General features: G+C 41.9%; 1 protein-coding gene across 3 annotated transcripts in view; it reads right to left on the bottom strand.

Moving 5' to 3' along the window:
* Positions 1-3,485: 3,485 nt before the first annotated feature.
* CDKL2 (cyclin dependent kinase like 2) overlaps positions 3,486-17,768 on the bottom strand; it is a 41,884-nt gene continuing 27,601 nt past the window's right edge. For all 3 annotated transcript variants that reach the window (XM_015831478.1, XM_015831481.1, XM_015831479.1), the window contains one exon: positions 3,486-4,184. In XM_015831478.1, coding sequence (XP_015686964.1) covers positions 3,993-4,184 — 192 coding nt within the window. In that variant the 3' untranslated portion in view covers positions 3,486-3,992. The remainder of the gene's footprint in view (positions 4,185-17,768) is intronic.

The raw sequence follows: 17,768 nt of genomic DNA, 5'->3' as shown, positions 1-17,768 counted from the left end.
TCATGAGTTCTAATTAGCTCCAAACCTCTTCAAAAACAGATGTATTGATAATATAAATGATACAGTTAATAATATGCCCTTTTTTCACCACATCCTTTACCTAAGCGTTATATTTGGGGATTCAACAGTATTCAGACCATAATTGCTGAACAGGTTTTTGTAAGTAAGATTAACATTTGATCAAATCAATCGCTTGTCTTTCCGTCCACAATATCCATTCAATTATTATTGGAACTGTATGTGTAATTTGTTACTACTGTATAGGATTTGGGAATTTTTTTCCTATGCAATCCAAAGAAAACATGAATAACATCCCTGAAAATGGATATGACATTAATTCTGTATCGACACATTAAGGCACCAAGATCACCGAGCTAGCAGATTAAGATGCTGTGGTGCACTACTGCAATAGTTATCCTAAGCAGCTATTATTGAGAATGTCCTCAATAACAGAGGTCCCCAACCTTTCCTGTTTGGCAGCAAAATGCACTACTGATAGAAGTGATCTGGTAAATCCAAGCTATACATGGACTATGTTCCTGATATTTGCATAAATTCTACCAGCAACCTTTGTTTTTGAAGCCCCACCCTCTTTACATCTGTTGGCACAGGGCTTTCATTTTGTGGTTACAACCATCATCTTGATTTATTTTTGACACCCAAACAAATCCCACTGTGGAAGTTCCTGGTGGCAATTTATGAATCAGACCTCTGGGAGGAATTAGGGGGAAAATATCAATGATGTAAGGGGCCCATAAATGACAAACACTAAACGTTTGTGAAATCTGATCATGTATATTTGGGCAAAATAGTGCTACGTAACAGAATAACAGAGTTGGAAGGGATCTTGGAGATCTTCTAGTCTAACCCTCTATTCAAGCTGAAGTCCCTATACCATTTCAGACAAATGGCTGTCCAGTCTCTTCTTAAAAGCCTCCAGTGATGGAGCATGCACAACCTCTGAAGGCAGGTTGTTCCACTGGTTAATTGTCCTCACTGTTACAAAATTTCTCCTTAGTTCTAGATTGCTTCTCTCCTTGATTGATTTCCAGCCATTGTTTCTTGTCTTCTGGTGCTTTGGAAAATAGGTTGACCCCCCTCTTATTTGTAGCAGCCCGTCAAATATTGGAACACTACTATCATGTCACCCCTAGTCCTTCTTTTCACTAGATTAGACATACCCAATTCTTTCAACTGTTCTTCATGTGTTTTAGCTTCCAGCCCCCTAATCTTCTTTGTATTTTAATTTTATTCACTGATTTCTTAAAGTAGATTCTTGCAACCATTATTCATGTTTTAGCCTCCAGCTTCCTTTTTTGCACACTTTCCAAAGACTCAACCTCTTTTCTATAATATGGTAACCAAAAGTGGATGCAGTATTCCAAGTGTGATTTTAATAAGGCTTTATAAAGTGGTGGTAATACTTCATATGATCTTGATTCTATCTGTTAATGCAGCCTAGCACTGTGTTGGCTTTTTTGGCTGCTGCTGCACACTGCTGATTCATATTTAAGTGATTATCCACTAGGACTCCAAGATCCCACACAGTTAGTGCTATTAAGTCAGGTTTCACCTAATCTGTACCTTAATATTGATTTTTCTTGTCTAAGTGTAAAACTTTACTTTTCTTTACATTGAATTTCATTTTGCTAGATAGGGCCAAGTGTTGATTTCCATCTGGATTTTAAGCTTATCTTCTACGATGTTGGCTATTCCTGCTAGTTTAGTCTCATCTGCAAATTTGATGAGTTCCCTCTTCTATTCCCTCATCTAAATTGTTTATGAAGATGTTGAAGAGTATCGAGCGTAAAACAGAACCTTGAGGTACACTATTGCTTCCTTCCTTCCATGTAGATGTAATTCCATTAAGAACTACATGTTTAGTGTGGTTTTTCAGCCAGTTATACATCCACCTGGTGGTGAGGCTGTCCATACTATCTATTTTGGCAAGTGCCTTACTGAAATCCAAGTATACTATGTCCACTGCATTTTACTGGTCCACTAATTCAAACTTTGTCAAAGAATGAAATAGGATTTGTTTGACATGTTCTGTTTTTGATAAACCCACGTTGGCTTCTAGTTATAACTTTGTTTGCAGATCTGTTGCTTAATTATCTTTTCCAAGATCTTCTCAGGTATTTACTGTATGTCATCCTGACTGGTTTGTAGTTTCCTGGATTTGTTTTTGGATCGTTTTTTTTTCTTTTTGAAGATGGGAACTACATCAGCTTTTTTGGAGTCCTCTGGTAGCTCCCCAGTACTCCAGGATCTTTGAAAGATATGGTTCAATGGTTCCAAGATTACATCTGCCAGCTCCTTCAGAACTCTGGGATGTAATCCATCAGGTTCCGGTGATTTGAACTAGAGTCGACAGTGTTCTATTACCATTTTCTTGATTATGTTTATTTGTATTCGTAGTATGTCTTTTATGTTTATATTTTTTGTACTTATCCTTTTTTTCCCAGTTTATCAGAGATTGTTTTGTGTAACCATGCTGTTTTCTTGTTGGATTCATTGTTTTTTTTTCCTCAGTGATATTGAGCTGGACTGGGCTTTTATAATCATAATCTTCAGAGTTTCCCAAGTTCCTAAGTTGATTTCCTCTTTAAGATTTTCATGATTGGAATCCTTTCCAAGCTCTCTCTAAGTTTATTAAAACCAGCTCTTTCAAAGTCTAAGAGAGGGGTCCCGAACCCTGGGCCGTGACCCATTACCGGGCCATGGCCTGTTCGGAATCAGGCTGCACAAGGGGTGGGCAAGCTCAAGCACAAAGCTTTACTTACATGAGCAGCAGGCACTTTCCCTCACGTGTGAAGCTCCACTTGTGTAAGCCGCAGCACCTTGCTCATGAAGCTCCACTCATATGAGTGGCAGACATGTGTGTCCGCCGCTCACACAAATGGAGCTGTGCGCAGGACCACACATGCAACTGCCATTCACATAGAACCATCCCCTTTCCCCTACACCAGGCCAGACCACCAAACTGGAAAAGGTTGGGGGCGCTGATCTAAGACCTGCTTTATGTTCTATTGTTTCTGTTTGCATTATATTGAATTCCAATATGACATAGTCACTCTCCCCAAAAGTTCTGACAACTTCAACCCTCTCTATCATTTCTTCTGTTAGTAAGAATTAGATTCAGTATAGCTGTCTCTCTAGTTCCCTCCTCTATCTTTTGGATGACAAACTTGTCAGCTAGATTGGTCAGGAACCTGTTCAATCTCTCACTTGATGCAGAGTTTGTCTCCGAGTTGATGTCAGGGTAGTTAAAAGTCCCGCATTACTACTGTGGTCTGTTTCCTACCTACATTTGTTAACTGGTTAGCAAAATTTCATCTTTTTCTTCTGCTTGGTTGGGTGGCTGTTGGATATACCCATGGCAATGTTTTTTCCTTTTATATTGATACATACACATTCTAGAAAGTTTTCATTCTTGTTTTTGTGCATTTCTATAGAGATAGTGATTTCTTAACATATACTACAACTCCACCTCCTCTTTTGAACAGTTTATATCCTTCCAAAAGTACATTCCAGGCATGAGTTTCATCCCACCAAGACTTGGTAATGGTAACTATATCATAAATGTTTGACAGAATATTTGTATTTCTAAATATTTTAAAAAATAGGAATACTTGTTCCAGAGACCCAACAATTTGAATTTTGTTTTCAAAGTGTGCTAGATAAGTAACTCAATACCACTATCAGGTAAAAGTTACAACTTATGATTGGGGAAAAATGTTAACTACTGCCTGAATAACAGAGCTCTATTCCTTCCAAAATCTTATTCAGCAACAAAACCCACATCAAAGAGGTGCTGAGTGAAGCTTCTGCTCCTGAAGTTTATAATTATTCAGACTGCAACAATCTTGAACCTGCTGCTTAATATACCCCCTGCATTTGTATTGGAAACAAACTGCAGAAGAAACAGATTAATTCATGGATTACTCATGCAGTTATCTTTGCAAATGGCTTTGGTTCAAGTAACCCAACATTCATCCATTCCTGGGCAAAGCTGCGTTTGATTGACTCAATTCTTGCTGTATCTTGGAGATGAACATATCTGTCAGCCAGCATTTAGTTGTTGTAAATCTTCTATTGATCCTTGAAGTACAATACTTACTTGGTTCTGCAAGGTGCAAGATATTGAGGACAATTATACTGGATGGCCAGCCTGGTTCTTTTTCCTGGAGGAGAGTGGAAAGCAATGGTAAGAGGAAAGAACGGTCCAAAGTGGATCACTCAAGCATTCCCTTCCATTGCCTTCATTATGGGACTGGAGGAAAGAGATCAAAGTGAAAAATAGGAAACAGTTCTGCTAAGGAACCTATGACTTTATATGCACTGATTGAATCTACTGATTGAAACCTATGCCTTGGATACAGAACACTCAATGAATCATGTGAAGCATAGATAACGGGAGTAAGAACTGTGAGCTAAAACAGTAAAGATACAATAACATTTATTTCCAACAATCAGGAGTGCTATCTAATGGTTCTGTTTAATACATCTGCTTTTTGATTTTCATATTCACTTTTATAATAGTCAAAGATTACTGAGGCTGAAATTAATCATTTTTAAAATGCTATAGCTTTTCCAAACATATGAGATCAAGCAGCGTTTCTAGTTCCATATTTCATTCTTTAGGAAATAATATATTTTATCCATGAAAACAAGAAAAGGTCCATCTCTTGAAGCTATCTTAATGTGTAATAAGGGTCATATGTTGATTTTTTTGCCCCCTGTATTGTTGAAGGTGTACAATAATGTCCTTATGAATAATTTTTTCCCAACTTCCTTCAAGGAGGCTCACATAAATGGAGGTTAAAGGCTGGTTAAAGATTTCCTTATTAAATACTAATGCTAACACATATAGATATATAGAATTACAGAAAATGTGATTTTTGATTGTCCATACAGATACAATTTTATAAAATGGTAGCAAGTTTTGAATAATTTTAGACTACTAATAGATATTTAGTAAAATTCAGGCCTCTGGTTTCATCCTGAAATCAAGTTGGTGCAATTAACTTATGAGATGGCATTTGTGTGTGTGTTATGTTATAAACGATTAGCTATCACTTATGCTGGAATTATAAAATGATGGAGTTATATGCAATTGTTAGAAGGTAAGTCTTCATCCTGGTTCATCCAAGCCGGGAATAAATAAGCAAACATGGCAACTGCTTTGGGAAGAAGGTTACAGTTTATTGCAGAAGACAGATAAGCAGCAGAGGAGAAGAAAAGAGAGTGAGCACATGGGCAGATGGTCTTTTTATACCCTCTAGCCCTGCCTGGAAGTTTCCTGTTCCTGTGNTCTTTTGTCTTGAGATCCCTGGCTCCAAACTTTCTGATGGTTCCACATCTGCATATGTATAAGACCAGCTACTGCCCTGGGCAAGGAGATGAGGCCAGGTTTGGTTTCTGCTTTTCAAAAAATGCTTTTAAAAATCCTTTTGGTGAACAATATTTTTCCTGCCTTTTTAATATTTCCTTCTCTGGGTTAACTTCCCACACTTATATGCTTCTCCATATAATACGAGTTTGCCTAACAATTTGATTTAATTTCCATGTAAATATTGCTCTAGGAAGAGGAATATAGTTTAAGTTGATGCTTAGGGAGAGTGGAGAACAATATTGAGTAGAAAGATCTTCCAAGGGAAAAGTCAAACATCTCCTTCCACTCCCACTCGATTGCAGTCTCTATTGCTGTTTTGGTTGATTAAAAAATGGTAAAGCATTCACAATTGAAGCCATTTTCAGCCATTTGCTTGCTTATATGAAGACTAAAAGCAGAAAGATGCATGAGAATGCAGACACATATTTAAATGAGTAACAAAAATTCATTAAAATATTAAGTGACAGATAAGTTGGAACAAGCACATTAACGACAGAAGATATATTCAGGCAGATCTGTTCAGATATTAGTAAAAGTGGCAGTAACGCCTCATGCAAGGGTGGGAAATTGTGATAAGCTATCCCCTTTCCTGGAGAACTGCATATAGAAAAGGAATTGTTCCTTCAGAATACTGATTTACCCAATTTTGAATTCACTCGGTGAGCCTTTACAAATGGCCATTAGGGGAAGGACAGAGCAGCAGAAGTGGCCCACTCATTTCAGTTCTTTCCCTGATTAAATGCAGATGCTCCCCATTTTTAGTCATATTTAAGAAAAGTAGGTGCAGCGGAATTGCTGTATAGGAAACTTAAAAACATGGTACAATGCTGCCTCTCACTTATTTCAAAGCATTAATTCACCCTCTTAAGTCACTTGTTTCTGCTTTACAGATTTTTAAATCACTGTTCAAATATGAGACATTTAATTAACATTTTACTTACACAATGAGAAATACATGTTTGAACATTGCAAAGCCACAGAGCTTAGAAATTATAGGTTATTTAAGTGTTGAAATCAGAATGGTATTTTGTGGTAACGTAAGAAAGAGGTCAGTATTTGCATAAAATGATAGCATGTTTTCGTTCATATGAAAGTTCAAACATAAATATTGGCCTACGCTCTACCCAATAAGGACAGATTTTTCAAAGGCTAGTTATTTCTTCTACAAACAGAGTCATGTTCATTTGCCATAAACTATAATAGCAGTATCACATATACAAGGTTCACATATGAAAACAATGCTTCAGTGAATTAATAAAAACAAGATCTAATACAAAAATGTCTCTGGACAGCAGATGCATTTAAAATATATATTATTTTTCTAATCTCTGAATTGTCTTATTCACATCATTTAACAAATAATTAGTTAAAATTATACATTAATGAAAATTTCTAAACCAAAAGATAATATTCCTATTTAATACAATAAAATAAGTCACATATAAGTCCCAGTTAGAAAAGAAACAATGCAATTAAATCTCCATTAATTAATCACAACAATGTCCTTTTGAATTCAAGGGATATAATTTTAAGAAAATCAAAGTATGCATCTCTTCACATATTAGTGCCCTTACCCTTTGGGTTGGGCATTCCTAGCTTAAATACAGGGATATAAGTAAAAGAAAAGCCTGGGGAAAAATTACAGGCAGGCAATTGCAATCAAGAGATGAAATGAATAATAAGGATGAGCAAAAGAGAGAAACAATAGGCAATATACACTTTTGGGTCTCAACACCCATTTGTTTTCTGAAAAGAGATAATAGAAGTTTCTTACTTCAGATGGAATATTATCTATACAATATAATACAAATATTTGTGGAGCAAACCTCAGAATTCTTTTCAAGAATCTATTAATTGAATTGTGCCTGCAGAATTTAACTATGCTTATTCAAAAGTAAATTGTCTTTATCTAAGGTATTTATCTTCATCTCACTGAAATATCAGAGGCTGTCTTCAACACGGTCATAGTTAGCATTAGTTATACTGACACAAGAACTATCCCAGAGTTTCAGCCCAATGTGTTCCCCACCCTACCTCAGACTCTTTTCATTTCAAGCATTCTTTACTACTATACTATTTTGAACCTGGTACAGAAATCATTATATCTGGGATGAGATGGCAAAAAAAAAAAACCTGGAGAAGGAAGAGGTGATGCAGTAAACTCTGGCCATAAGCACTAGGAAGTTAACAGAATCCATTAATTTATCTTGATTGTCAGCCTATATTCAGATATTTAATAGTTCTCAACAGTAATTTCTACAACAGCTGTTGGTTGCTTTTAGTTAATCAGAACAAACCATTTTTTAGAAATATCAGGTTGAATTATTGTTACATTGGAATTCTATTCTTCCTTCAACGGCCCTAGTCCTCTTCTCTCTCTCTCTTACAATACAAGAGCTATACAGTATATAATATCCATTATTACAGCCAAATTAATGTTTTGGTTAGATGAGCAGACCTAGTGATAAAGACCCGTGACAAGAATGCTATGAACAGTGAGACTCAAAATAGGATGGTCAAGTAAATGTTAATAATTTTTTCTCTCAGGGCCCCATTTAATTTTTTAAAATTATGGAGGATCTCAAAAGAGCTTTTGTTTGTATGGGCTAATATTTACTAATATTTATCATATTAAAAATGACACATTCACTATCACTACTGCTTTTTATAATTGTTTGATGGAATTTTAATATTGTATTATCTTTCAACATAGGCTGGAAATAAATTTGATTTGGGGGGAACCTCCTAAGAGGGTCTTGAGGGACTCCCAGGAGTTCTAGGACCTAGTGATGGGATTCAAATATGTAAACAACCAGTTCTCTGTGTGGATGTCATTTCTGGAAGTCCATTCTGGGCCTGGGCAACAAAAAATTAGCTACCAGTTCTGCCAAAGTGGTGCGAACTGGCTGAATCCCATCACTGCTAGGGCCACACTTTTAAGAAACACTGGTCTAGCTTAATATGTAAACAACTATGCTCTAGTCTACATCACACTTAGGTGAATTTCAAAAAGGTTGCTTGTTATCTTCACAACAAATCTTGGAGGTAGATTAGACTGAAAAAAGCCATACATAGTGAGTTTCATTATTGGGCAGTAGAGAGGTATTAATCTGGGTATCCTTTCAAAAATACAAGCTAAACACTGCACCATATTTGTCCATACTCTGGCAACTAATAGCAGGCTACTGTAGTTTAGAAAATATGTAATAGTCTAAGCATAAGATTTGCTTATGTTTTTTTCTGCATACATGTTAGTACAAAGATAAGAGAACAATCTTGCTGTGCATAAACAAAGAATCATACGGTTACGTTTTTAGTTCAGTGAGGCATTGACAAGGCGAATGGTGCAAACAACAACTCTTTATTCAATTAACAACAGAAGCAGCCCAAACTGCTGCTTAACCACTATTTATACAGCTCACCCGCTAGGCGGCAGCCAATAGAATTAAAGCAGTATTTCCCGCTTAAAGACAAGATAATTAACATGTAGACAGTCAGTCTGGAACTTAAACAGATGCAGCCGTTTGACCGTTTCCCACAGTTTCCAAGTAATTAACTTCAATACATAACACCTCTTCCCCCCAGATAGTTCATAATGACAAATATTGAACATAGTCCTGTTGACCGTTCCAACCACCTCGGCACCACTGTAGGCCCTCAGTCTAATAGCTCACCTGCCAGGTTGGGTGGACCAGGGCTTTGAGACCCATTTACTATGGATAGCCCTGAGTCTCTGTGGCTGGTCTGTCTGAGTAGACCCGAGCCAGTGTCCATAGGTGGAACGGTTTCCACCAAGCTGGGAATCGGAGCTGACTGCCGGAATTGCTCAGTGGGTGCAGTCTCTGTGTTCGGGGCCAACCTACTGGTCCGCTAGTGCCCCTCTCCTGGGAGTCTCGCCCTCGCTCGAAGACTCCGATGCACAGCTGCTGTCGGGCTCCCCCGACATGAGAGTCATGAGCCAGCGGCTGGTTCGCTGTGCAGTTGGTCGATGTGCTTGTGTATCACTTGACCATCTTCCAGGACCACTTTGTAAGAGAGTGGCCCTGACACCTTACCAACCACAGCTACCACCCACAGTACCCCTTGCCCGTAGTTTCGAGTCCAAACTGGGTCGCCAACTTGCAATCTCCTCGGTGGCATTGGCTGTGCTGATTCTGATGCAACTCGGTCTGGATGCAGACAATCCAACTTAGTGATTAAGTGACGGCCCCATCTTAATTCTGCTGGGCTTCTGCCCGTGGAAGTGCAGGGAGTCGCACGTTGGCAGAGTAAGAAGTCTGCCAGTCTATGCTGCCAGTTGCCGGTTACAATCCTTTTTAAGGATTCTTTGGTCGTTCGTACCATGCGTTCCACTTGGCCGTTAGAAGCTGGGTGAAAAGGTGCTGAAGTGGCATGCCTGATCATATTAGCCCTTAAAAAGGACTGGAATTCTGCAGCGGTAAATTGAGCCCCATTGTCTGAGACTATCACGTCGGGTAACCCATGCATTGCAAAGATCCTGTGCAGTTCCTGGATGGTCCTGGCAGTAATTATAGTTGGGACAGGTGCGACCTCTAACCACTTATAGTGACTGTCCACCACAATAAGGAACAGCTGTCCCTGAAAGGGGCCTGCAAAATCGATGTGGATTCTTGACCATGGGGCTTGTGTGGTTTCCCATCGATGAACAGGGGCTTGTGGCATTTCTGGCTGGGATTGCTGGCAAATGTAGCAGCTGTGTACTTGGGCCTCAATATCTTTATCTAACCCTGGCCACCACAGGTAGCTTCTTGTGAGTGCCTTCATCTGGACTATTCCCGGATGTCCTCAGGCAGTGACTCTAGTACCCTGGGCCTCAAGGAGTGTGGGACTATGACCCGACTCCCCCACAAAATGCAGCCTTTGTGAGCTGAAAGCTCATCCTTCCTTCTACTGAAGCTCTGAAAGCTAGGTCCTGGACTTATGTCCAGCCATCCTGTGAGCACCCAATTCAACACGTGGCTCAGTGTCTTGATCTAAGCTGTTTTAGCAGCCACATCCTTGCATTAAGGGGAGACTCCGGCAAATCCTGGATAGCCAGAATGTGAGTCTCTGGAGCGGGGTCTGGCTCTAAGTGCAGCAGGGGCAGTCTGCTAAGGCCGTCTGCGTGGCCCATTTCTCTGCCCAGTATGTGAATCAGACTGTAATTATAAACTGAGAGAAAAATGGACCACCTCAGCATTCTTGGAGATAGAATCTGAGGTGTTTGTTTGTCCGTTGTGAACAGACCCAGAAGTGGCTTGTGGTCCATAAGGACCATGAATGGACAACCATACAAATAGTCATGAAATTTCTTGACACCAGCCACGATTGCCAATGCTTCTTTATCTATTTGGGCATAGTTACTTTCTGCCGAGGACAGAGTCCTTGAATAATAAGCTATGGGAGCTTGGCTCCTGTCAGCCATTAAATGGCTCAACACAGCCCCTACCCCGTATGGAGATGCATCACGGGCAATGCAAATGGGTAGCTGTTCATTGAAATGCACCAGTACCGAGTTTGAAGACAACAGTGATTTAACTGCTGAAAAACTTTTCTCATGGACTGCCACTGTGCAGTCTTGTTTGGAAGGAATGCATGATAAAAATTGAGCAGGCCTAAAAATGCCTGGAGCTCCCCTTTTGTCTTAGGGCGGGGAGCCAGCTGAATTGCTTTGAGCTTGGATTCAACAGGGTGAATGCCTTTGGCATCTATGTGGAAACCGAGGAATTCGGTTGAAGCTACCCCAATTTTACATTTCTCCCTTTTCAGTTTCAGGCTCGCTTCGCGGAAACGCTGAAGGACAGCCCTGAGCCGTTCTGCCAATTTCTCAACTGACTCCCCAGCTATGAGGACATCATCGAAATACGGAGACACGCCTGGAATACCTTTGAGCATGCACTCCATCACGCCCTGGAAAAGTCCTGGGGCGACACTCACCCCAAATTGTAGGCACTTCACCCTGAAAGCTCCTCTGTGGGTAATTATAGTTTGAGCTTCTACCGTGGCATCATCCACGGGCAGTTGTTGGTAGGCTTGAACCAAATCCAATTTGGCAAATATGCGACTTCCCTCTAGTGACGCCAAAATATGGCTGACTACAGGCACCAGATATTTTGTTGAAGTGCTCTATTAACAGTGCACTTATAATCCGCGCATATGCGCACCTCCCCGTTGGCCTTAAGTGGTGTAACTATAGTGGTTTCCCACCTACTGCTGTCTACTGGCTGTAACACACCTTGTTGCACCAGCTTGTCCAGCTCTGCATCGATTTTGGTTTTGAGGGCAAAAGGCACTCTACGAGGCACTTACTGGGGTTATAGTAGGATTGAGATGGAGGGTAATTTGAGGACCCTTGTACTTCCCTAAGTCATGGCTGAACACATCAGCAAACTCTTGGCAAACTAACGACAGGTCCGCTACTCGCGTTCTGTGTATGCCAGTCACGTGGATGCCCAAGGCATCAAACCAGTCTAGCCCGATGAGGCTTGTCCGGTGGCCCTCAACTACAACGACGTCCAGGGGACCCTCAAACACTTTGAACTGCACTTTGAGTGTGGCTTCTCCTTTAACCACTACATGGGAGTTTTGGAAATCAGTTAACAGGAGATTCGATGGCTTGAGTTTGACTCGTTTGCCGTTGCGACTGCAAATGTGGTTAAAAGTTCCTTGGGAAATTATAGACAGGGCTGACCCCATGTCTAGTTCCATGTTGCATGGGACTCCATGAAATTTGACTTTGAGTCTCAGCTTCTCCTTCATGGGGCAATGGGCACTTGTTCTAAACACACTCCTTCTGCTAGCACAAAAACCCACTCTGTGTTGCCCTGGGGCCCCAGTACCTTTCCTGGGAAATTCTTCTTGTGGAATGTCCCTCTGGCGACCTTTACAGACGGCAGCAATGTGGCCTTGCATGCCACATGCCCACCACATTGCTGTGCAGAACCTGCACTCCAAGTGTCTATGTCGGCCTCCACAGCCCATTCATCGAGTGAAGGGAACTTCCTTGTCAAGTGGCCACTGAACTCTTGCTGGTGGCTTCTGCAGCAGATCGATTTCGTGATCCATGTTGGGGACCTCGCCTCTTTCCACATCCTCGTAATGGATGGTTTCTGGGCTGGGAGTATTCTTGGAGGGCCGTAAGGCTTTTACGGCTCCCCCGGCGGCTTCTTCAGCCATGATTTCCTTTAGGGCATCCTGGAACAACATGGTCTCTTTCGCGAACAACTTCTGCTGAAGATCCCTGTTCCTCAACCCGCAAACTAAATGGTCTCTCAGTCTCTCTTTGAGGTCTTGGAAATTGCAGAGCCGGGACGCCTGTCGTAGGGCAGCTATGAACTTGGCGGCAGACTTGCCTGGTTGCTGCTCCCTTTATTTGAAGGCGTATCTCCAGGCAATGACTGAGAGCTTTGGTTCGAAATGATCCTTGAGCATTTTCTTGAGCTTAGCATAGGTGACCGATTCAAGTGTGGCTGGTGCAACCAGGTTTTCGGCGATATCGAACGTCGCCTGGCCACACACACACAGCAGTGTTGCAGTCTTTAAGCTGTCTTCACTAACTTGGTTAGCTCTCAGGTAGTTCTCAACACGTGAAATGTAAGAGCTCCACCTCTCAGGATGCGACACATCGAACTCCGACAATTTTCCAAGCTTGGCCATGGTGAGTTGTCTCCGACCTCGCAATGCCTTGTGCTGCTAAGGCTTCTGTTGTTGCCCTAGGGATGGGTCCCTCAGGGCGTTGGCCTCCAGTGTTGCGTGCTGGCAGGCAGAGGGGGGAACCAGGGTGCTGAGGCCTGGTCTACCCCAGTGACTTCTGGCTCTTTCTTGTTTAGCAGCACATCCCACCTTCATTGCCACTGTTATGTTTCTAGTTCGGTGAGGCATTGGCGAGGCGAATGGTGCAAACAACAACCCTTTATTCAGTTAACAATAGAAGCGGCCCAAACTGCTGCTTAACCACTATTTATACAGCTCACCCACTAGGTGGCAGCCAATAGAATTAAAGCAGTATTTCCCACTTAAAGACAAGATAATTAATATGTAGACAGTCAGTCTGGAGCTTAAACAGGTGCAGCCGTTTGACCGTTTCCAACAGTTTCCAAGTAATTAACCTCAATACATAACACATACATTTATTTTTGTTTTTGTGGAAACCATTTGCAGTTTATGTGGAATTAAAAAAATACTGTAACACTTGCATAATGAAATATATGGCTCCAAAGAGAGAAAGCTCCAAATGTTGCTCTCATGACCTCAAATTAAGCTGCTTTCTCCCTCCTGCAGTTTCTATTATTTATTTCAAAAAACTTCTCTTATTTGTGTCATTTTAGTGGGAAATTAGAAGCAAAAGATGCATTTTTGTTAAACTGGGTCTCTTTTTAGATGTAGTTATATGTGCTCCCTGATTATTTTAGGCCATAGTAAGAAATTTTAGCACAAGGTGCATGTTAAGTAAGCAAACAAGGCAGTGGTACTTCAGAAATCCCTCTTTAAGGTTTTTTATAGAGTTTAAAATGGGGTGAACTATATGTGATTTCTAAGACTCTTGAAGTATAGTTTACATCATCATGATCACATTTGATCATACTGACTAAGCAGAAGTGAATTAAGAGTTAAATGAATCTACCCTTTTAAGTGAATTTTGTTCAAGTTCATTTAGGTGGAATATTTTCCACTCCCTTAATTAAACATATGGACTAAAATCACTCTGGAAACATGGGTAAACTAGTATCAGTCACAGTTCTCCTCATCTGTAACAAAGGAATATGGACTGAAGATCTGTGCACAACCATCCACATAATGTATGTTAGAATATATAAAATATTCTTCTTTATAAATTATTCAAGAAGAAAATGCCCTTTTCAACAGAAACAGCCCCAAGTGCTCATACCATCACTGGTACCACTTTGGCTTTTACTTTCCATATCCTCTTCATTCCTCCTTCAGGCCCTAGTACTTTTCCAGCTTCTCATTCTCCTTCCTGATGTTGCTGTCACTTGGCACCACTACTGTATATCACCACTGCTGTCTTTTGGTACTTGTCAACTTGGGTGCTACCCACTTGTCTGTCTGGATATGGAACTCTCACCAGATCTTAGCTTTCTTATTCTCCATGACCCATCTAAGACTTAGGAAGATTTTTAGGAAGGTTCTAGCCCATATTCTGTCCAGATGTTCCTATACTCAATGCCAGCTACTTACTTGTGCCGTATAAGATATATTGTTCCTGCCTGCATCTTACACTCTACCACTATATATTGAACTGTTCCTGAGCCTCTCTGCATAGTCTGCATCCTGGATCCTGTCTAGTATGGGAGACCCCTACTTCTATGAATTTCATTAGTGCCTCAATGTCTGCCACTTCAGCCATTTGTCGATGGTACATCCCACTTGGGGTTTTGTCTTGCCATGGCATTTCCTCTGCTTGATCTTCTTCTCATATCTGCTGCTGCCTCAGACATTCTCTGTGTGCTTGCTATGTGGCTTATTGACCATTCCACAACACCGATCTTAGTAATTTTCCCTCTCTTGATCACCATCTTGCCACACTTCTCCAATCCGAATGATATTCCAATGTCCTCACTGTAGATCCATGTCAGGTGGATCAGTGAGTTGATGTCTCATTTATTCTTAGCATACAACTTGATTCATTTATGTAGAGGAAGTGGCTGACAGTAGTTTCACTCTTGAACTACCATATTCAGTACATGTGATTATCTGGCTGAAGGAGTTCAAGCCTATGCAGAATAGCAGTGGAAACAGTGCATCATCTTAGTATGTGCTGCACTTGATGGCCACTTATGTGAGCTTTCTTGAGCTGATTTCCAGTGTTGTCTTCCACAGTCCAATTGAGGTTTTTTAGGAAAGTTCATAGTGTCCTGTTGACTTTGTATAGCCCTAGGTATTCACAGATCCATGTGTGTGGTATCGAATCATAGGCTTTCTTGTAGTCAATCCAGGCTGTACTTAAGATTGGTCTGTCTAGACTTGAAACTTGGACAACTGCTCTATCTATGGGCATCTGATATTTGGAGCTTCTGGTGTTGTTTTGAATGCTCCTGAGCTGAACTTATATATTGGCCCATTTGTTACTGTAGCTTGGTGGCTATAATGTTTGATAGGACTTTATATCTTGTGTGAAGGCAGGTTATTGGCCAGTGGTTGGCCAATGCTGTTGCCTTGTGGGGATCTTTCATGATCAACACTATCCTTCCTTGTGTTAGCCAGTCTGGGTGGGAACCTGCTACAGCTGGTACATCTGTGCTGCTACTGTGTTTCCCCGAAAATAAGACCCACCCTAAAAATAAGCCCTAGCCTGATTTTTTGGGGTGGGTCTAATATAAGCCCTACCCCAAAAATAAGCGCAGAGGCGGCGAGTGCACAGGGGCTGACGGTGTCCAACAGCAGCCAATTAGCGCAGGACAAGTAAGTCTGAATGGGGAGGAGGGGGGAGGCAGGCGATTTGCTCAGTTTCCAAGCACCCCATTTGCAAGCAGATGAAGCTTCCAGTCTCTGTCAGTTCTCTATTCAGGTGAAAAGTGTTTGGGCGTCTATGGGATGCTTAGAAACTGAGCGAACTGCTCAGTTTCCAAGTACCCCACAGGAACCCAAACACTTTTCGCCCAGAGAGAGAGTGGAAGCTTTGTCTGCGTGCAAAGGGGGCCCATAGAAACTGAGCAAATCGCTCAGTTTTCAAGCACCCCATTTGCAAGCAGATGAAGCTTGCAGTCTCTGTCAGTTCTCCATTCAAGTGCCTATGGGGTGCTGGGAAACCGAGCGAATCACTCGGTTTCCAAGCACCCCATAGGTGCCCAAACACTTTTCACCCAAATGGAGAACTGACTGAGACTGGAAACTTTGTCTGCTTGCAAATGGGGTGCTTTGAAACGGAGCAAATTGTTTGGTTTCCAAGCGCCCCATTTGGAAGCAGACAAAGCTTCCAGTCTCCCTCTGGGCGAAAAGTGTTTGGGTGCCTATGGGGTGCTTAGAAACCGAGACTGGAAGTTTCATCTGCTTGCAAAAGGAAAGAGTGTGGCAGGCAGAGAGAGACGGCAGGGGAGGCTTGTGCTGCCCGGTCATGACACAAGCCCTGGGGAAGTTAGTGGAGAAGGAGGAGGTGGCTGCCGCCAGGCAGGTGATCTGCAGAGTGAAGCGGGGGCAGTCAGGACTGAAGAAAGCCCCTCCAGTGGCGGATGCTGTTGTGCAGCGGCGGCAGAGCTTTTCACTGATACTCCTCCCTACCTCCAAAACAGCAGAGGGAGACCAGGTAAGGCAACCCAGCCTTCCCCGCCCATCCTCTCTAACATGGCAATCTGGCTCGGGAGGGGAGTGAAAGAGAAGAGGCAGTCAGGCAGCTGGGTCATTGAACCGGTGGGAGGACATCGCTGAGTGAAGAGTGGCCTGGCTGTGTGGGCCCTGAAGCAGGTGCGGGGCGTGTGGGACAGCTCCACCCCCTCACTCACCTGCCTCACTTCATAGCAATGCCACTGGCGCCATGCCATATGGTCTCCTGTCGCAAGTTGCCACAGAAGAAGTGTTTTTTAATTAATAAACAATAGTATCCATGGGGAGGGGCATGATGGCTCAGTGGTTAAAGAATCTAAGTCTGTCAGCTAGAACAGAGCTTTTCAACCTGTTCATCCATTGAACCTCTTTTAGAATATGGCAACATCCGAGTACCACCAGTCGCCTAGCAAGGTGTCAAAAACTTGATGACCCTCCCCCAAAAGGAAAAAAGTGATATAGTACAGGTAGTCCTTGACTTACAACAGTTCGCTTAGTGACTGTTCGAACTTACAATGGCACTGAAAAAAGTGCCCCCCAAGCCGCAGCCGAGCAACCTTGCTCAATAGTAGTAACTGTGAGAGGGATCTCGGAGTCCTAGTGGACAATCACTTAAATATGAGCCAGCCGTGTGCTGCAGCTGCCAAAAAGGCCAATACAGTGCTGGGCTGCATTAACAGAGGGATAGAATCAAGTTCACGTGAAGTATTAATACCACTTTACAATGCCTTAGTAAGGCCACACTTGGAATACTGCATCCAGTTTTGGTCACCACGATGTAAAAAAGATGCTGAGACTCTAGAGAGAGTACAGAGAAGAGCAACAAAGATGATTAGGGGACTGGAGGCTAAAACATATATGGAACGGTTGCTGGAATTGGGTATGTCTAGTTTAATGAAGAGAAGGATGAGGGGGGACATGATAGCAGTGTTCCAATATCTCAGGGGCTGCCACAAAGAAGAGGGAGTCAAGCTATTCTCCAAGGCACCTGAAGGCAGGACAAGAAGCAATGGATGGAAACTGATCAAGGAGAGAAGCAACTTAGAACTAAGGAGAAACTTCCTGACAGTTAGCACAATTAACCAGTGGAACA

Source organism: Protobothrops mucrosquamatus, unplaced genomic scaffold (genome assembly GCF_001527695.2).
Source record: "Protobothrops mucrosquamatus isolate PMUCROS unplaced genomic scaffold, P.Mucros_1.0 scaffold_257, whole genome shotgun sequence".
In the NCBI taxonomy this organism is placed as follows: domain Eukaryota; kingdom Metazoa; phylum Chordata; class Lepidosauria; order Squamata; family Viperidae; genus Protobothrops; species Protobothrops mucrosquamatus.
This window is presented reverse-complemented; position numbering and strand designations above follow the sequence as displayed.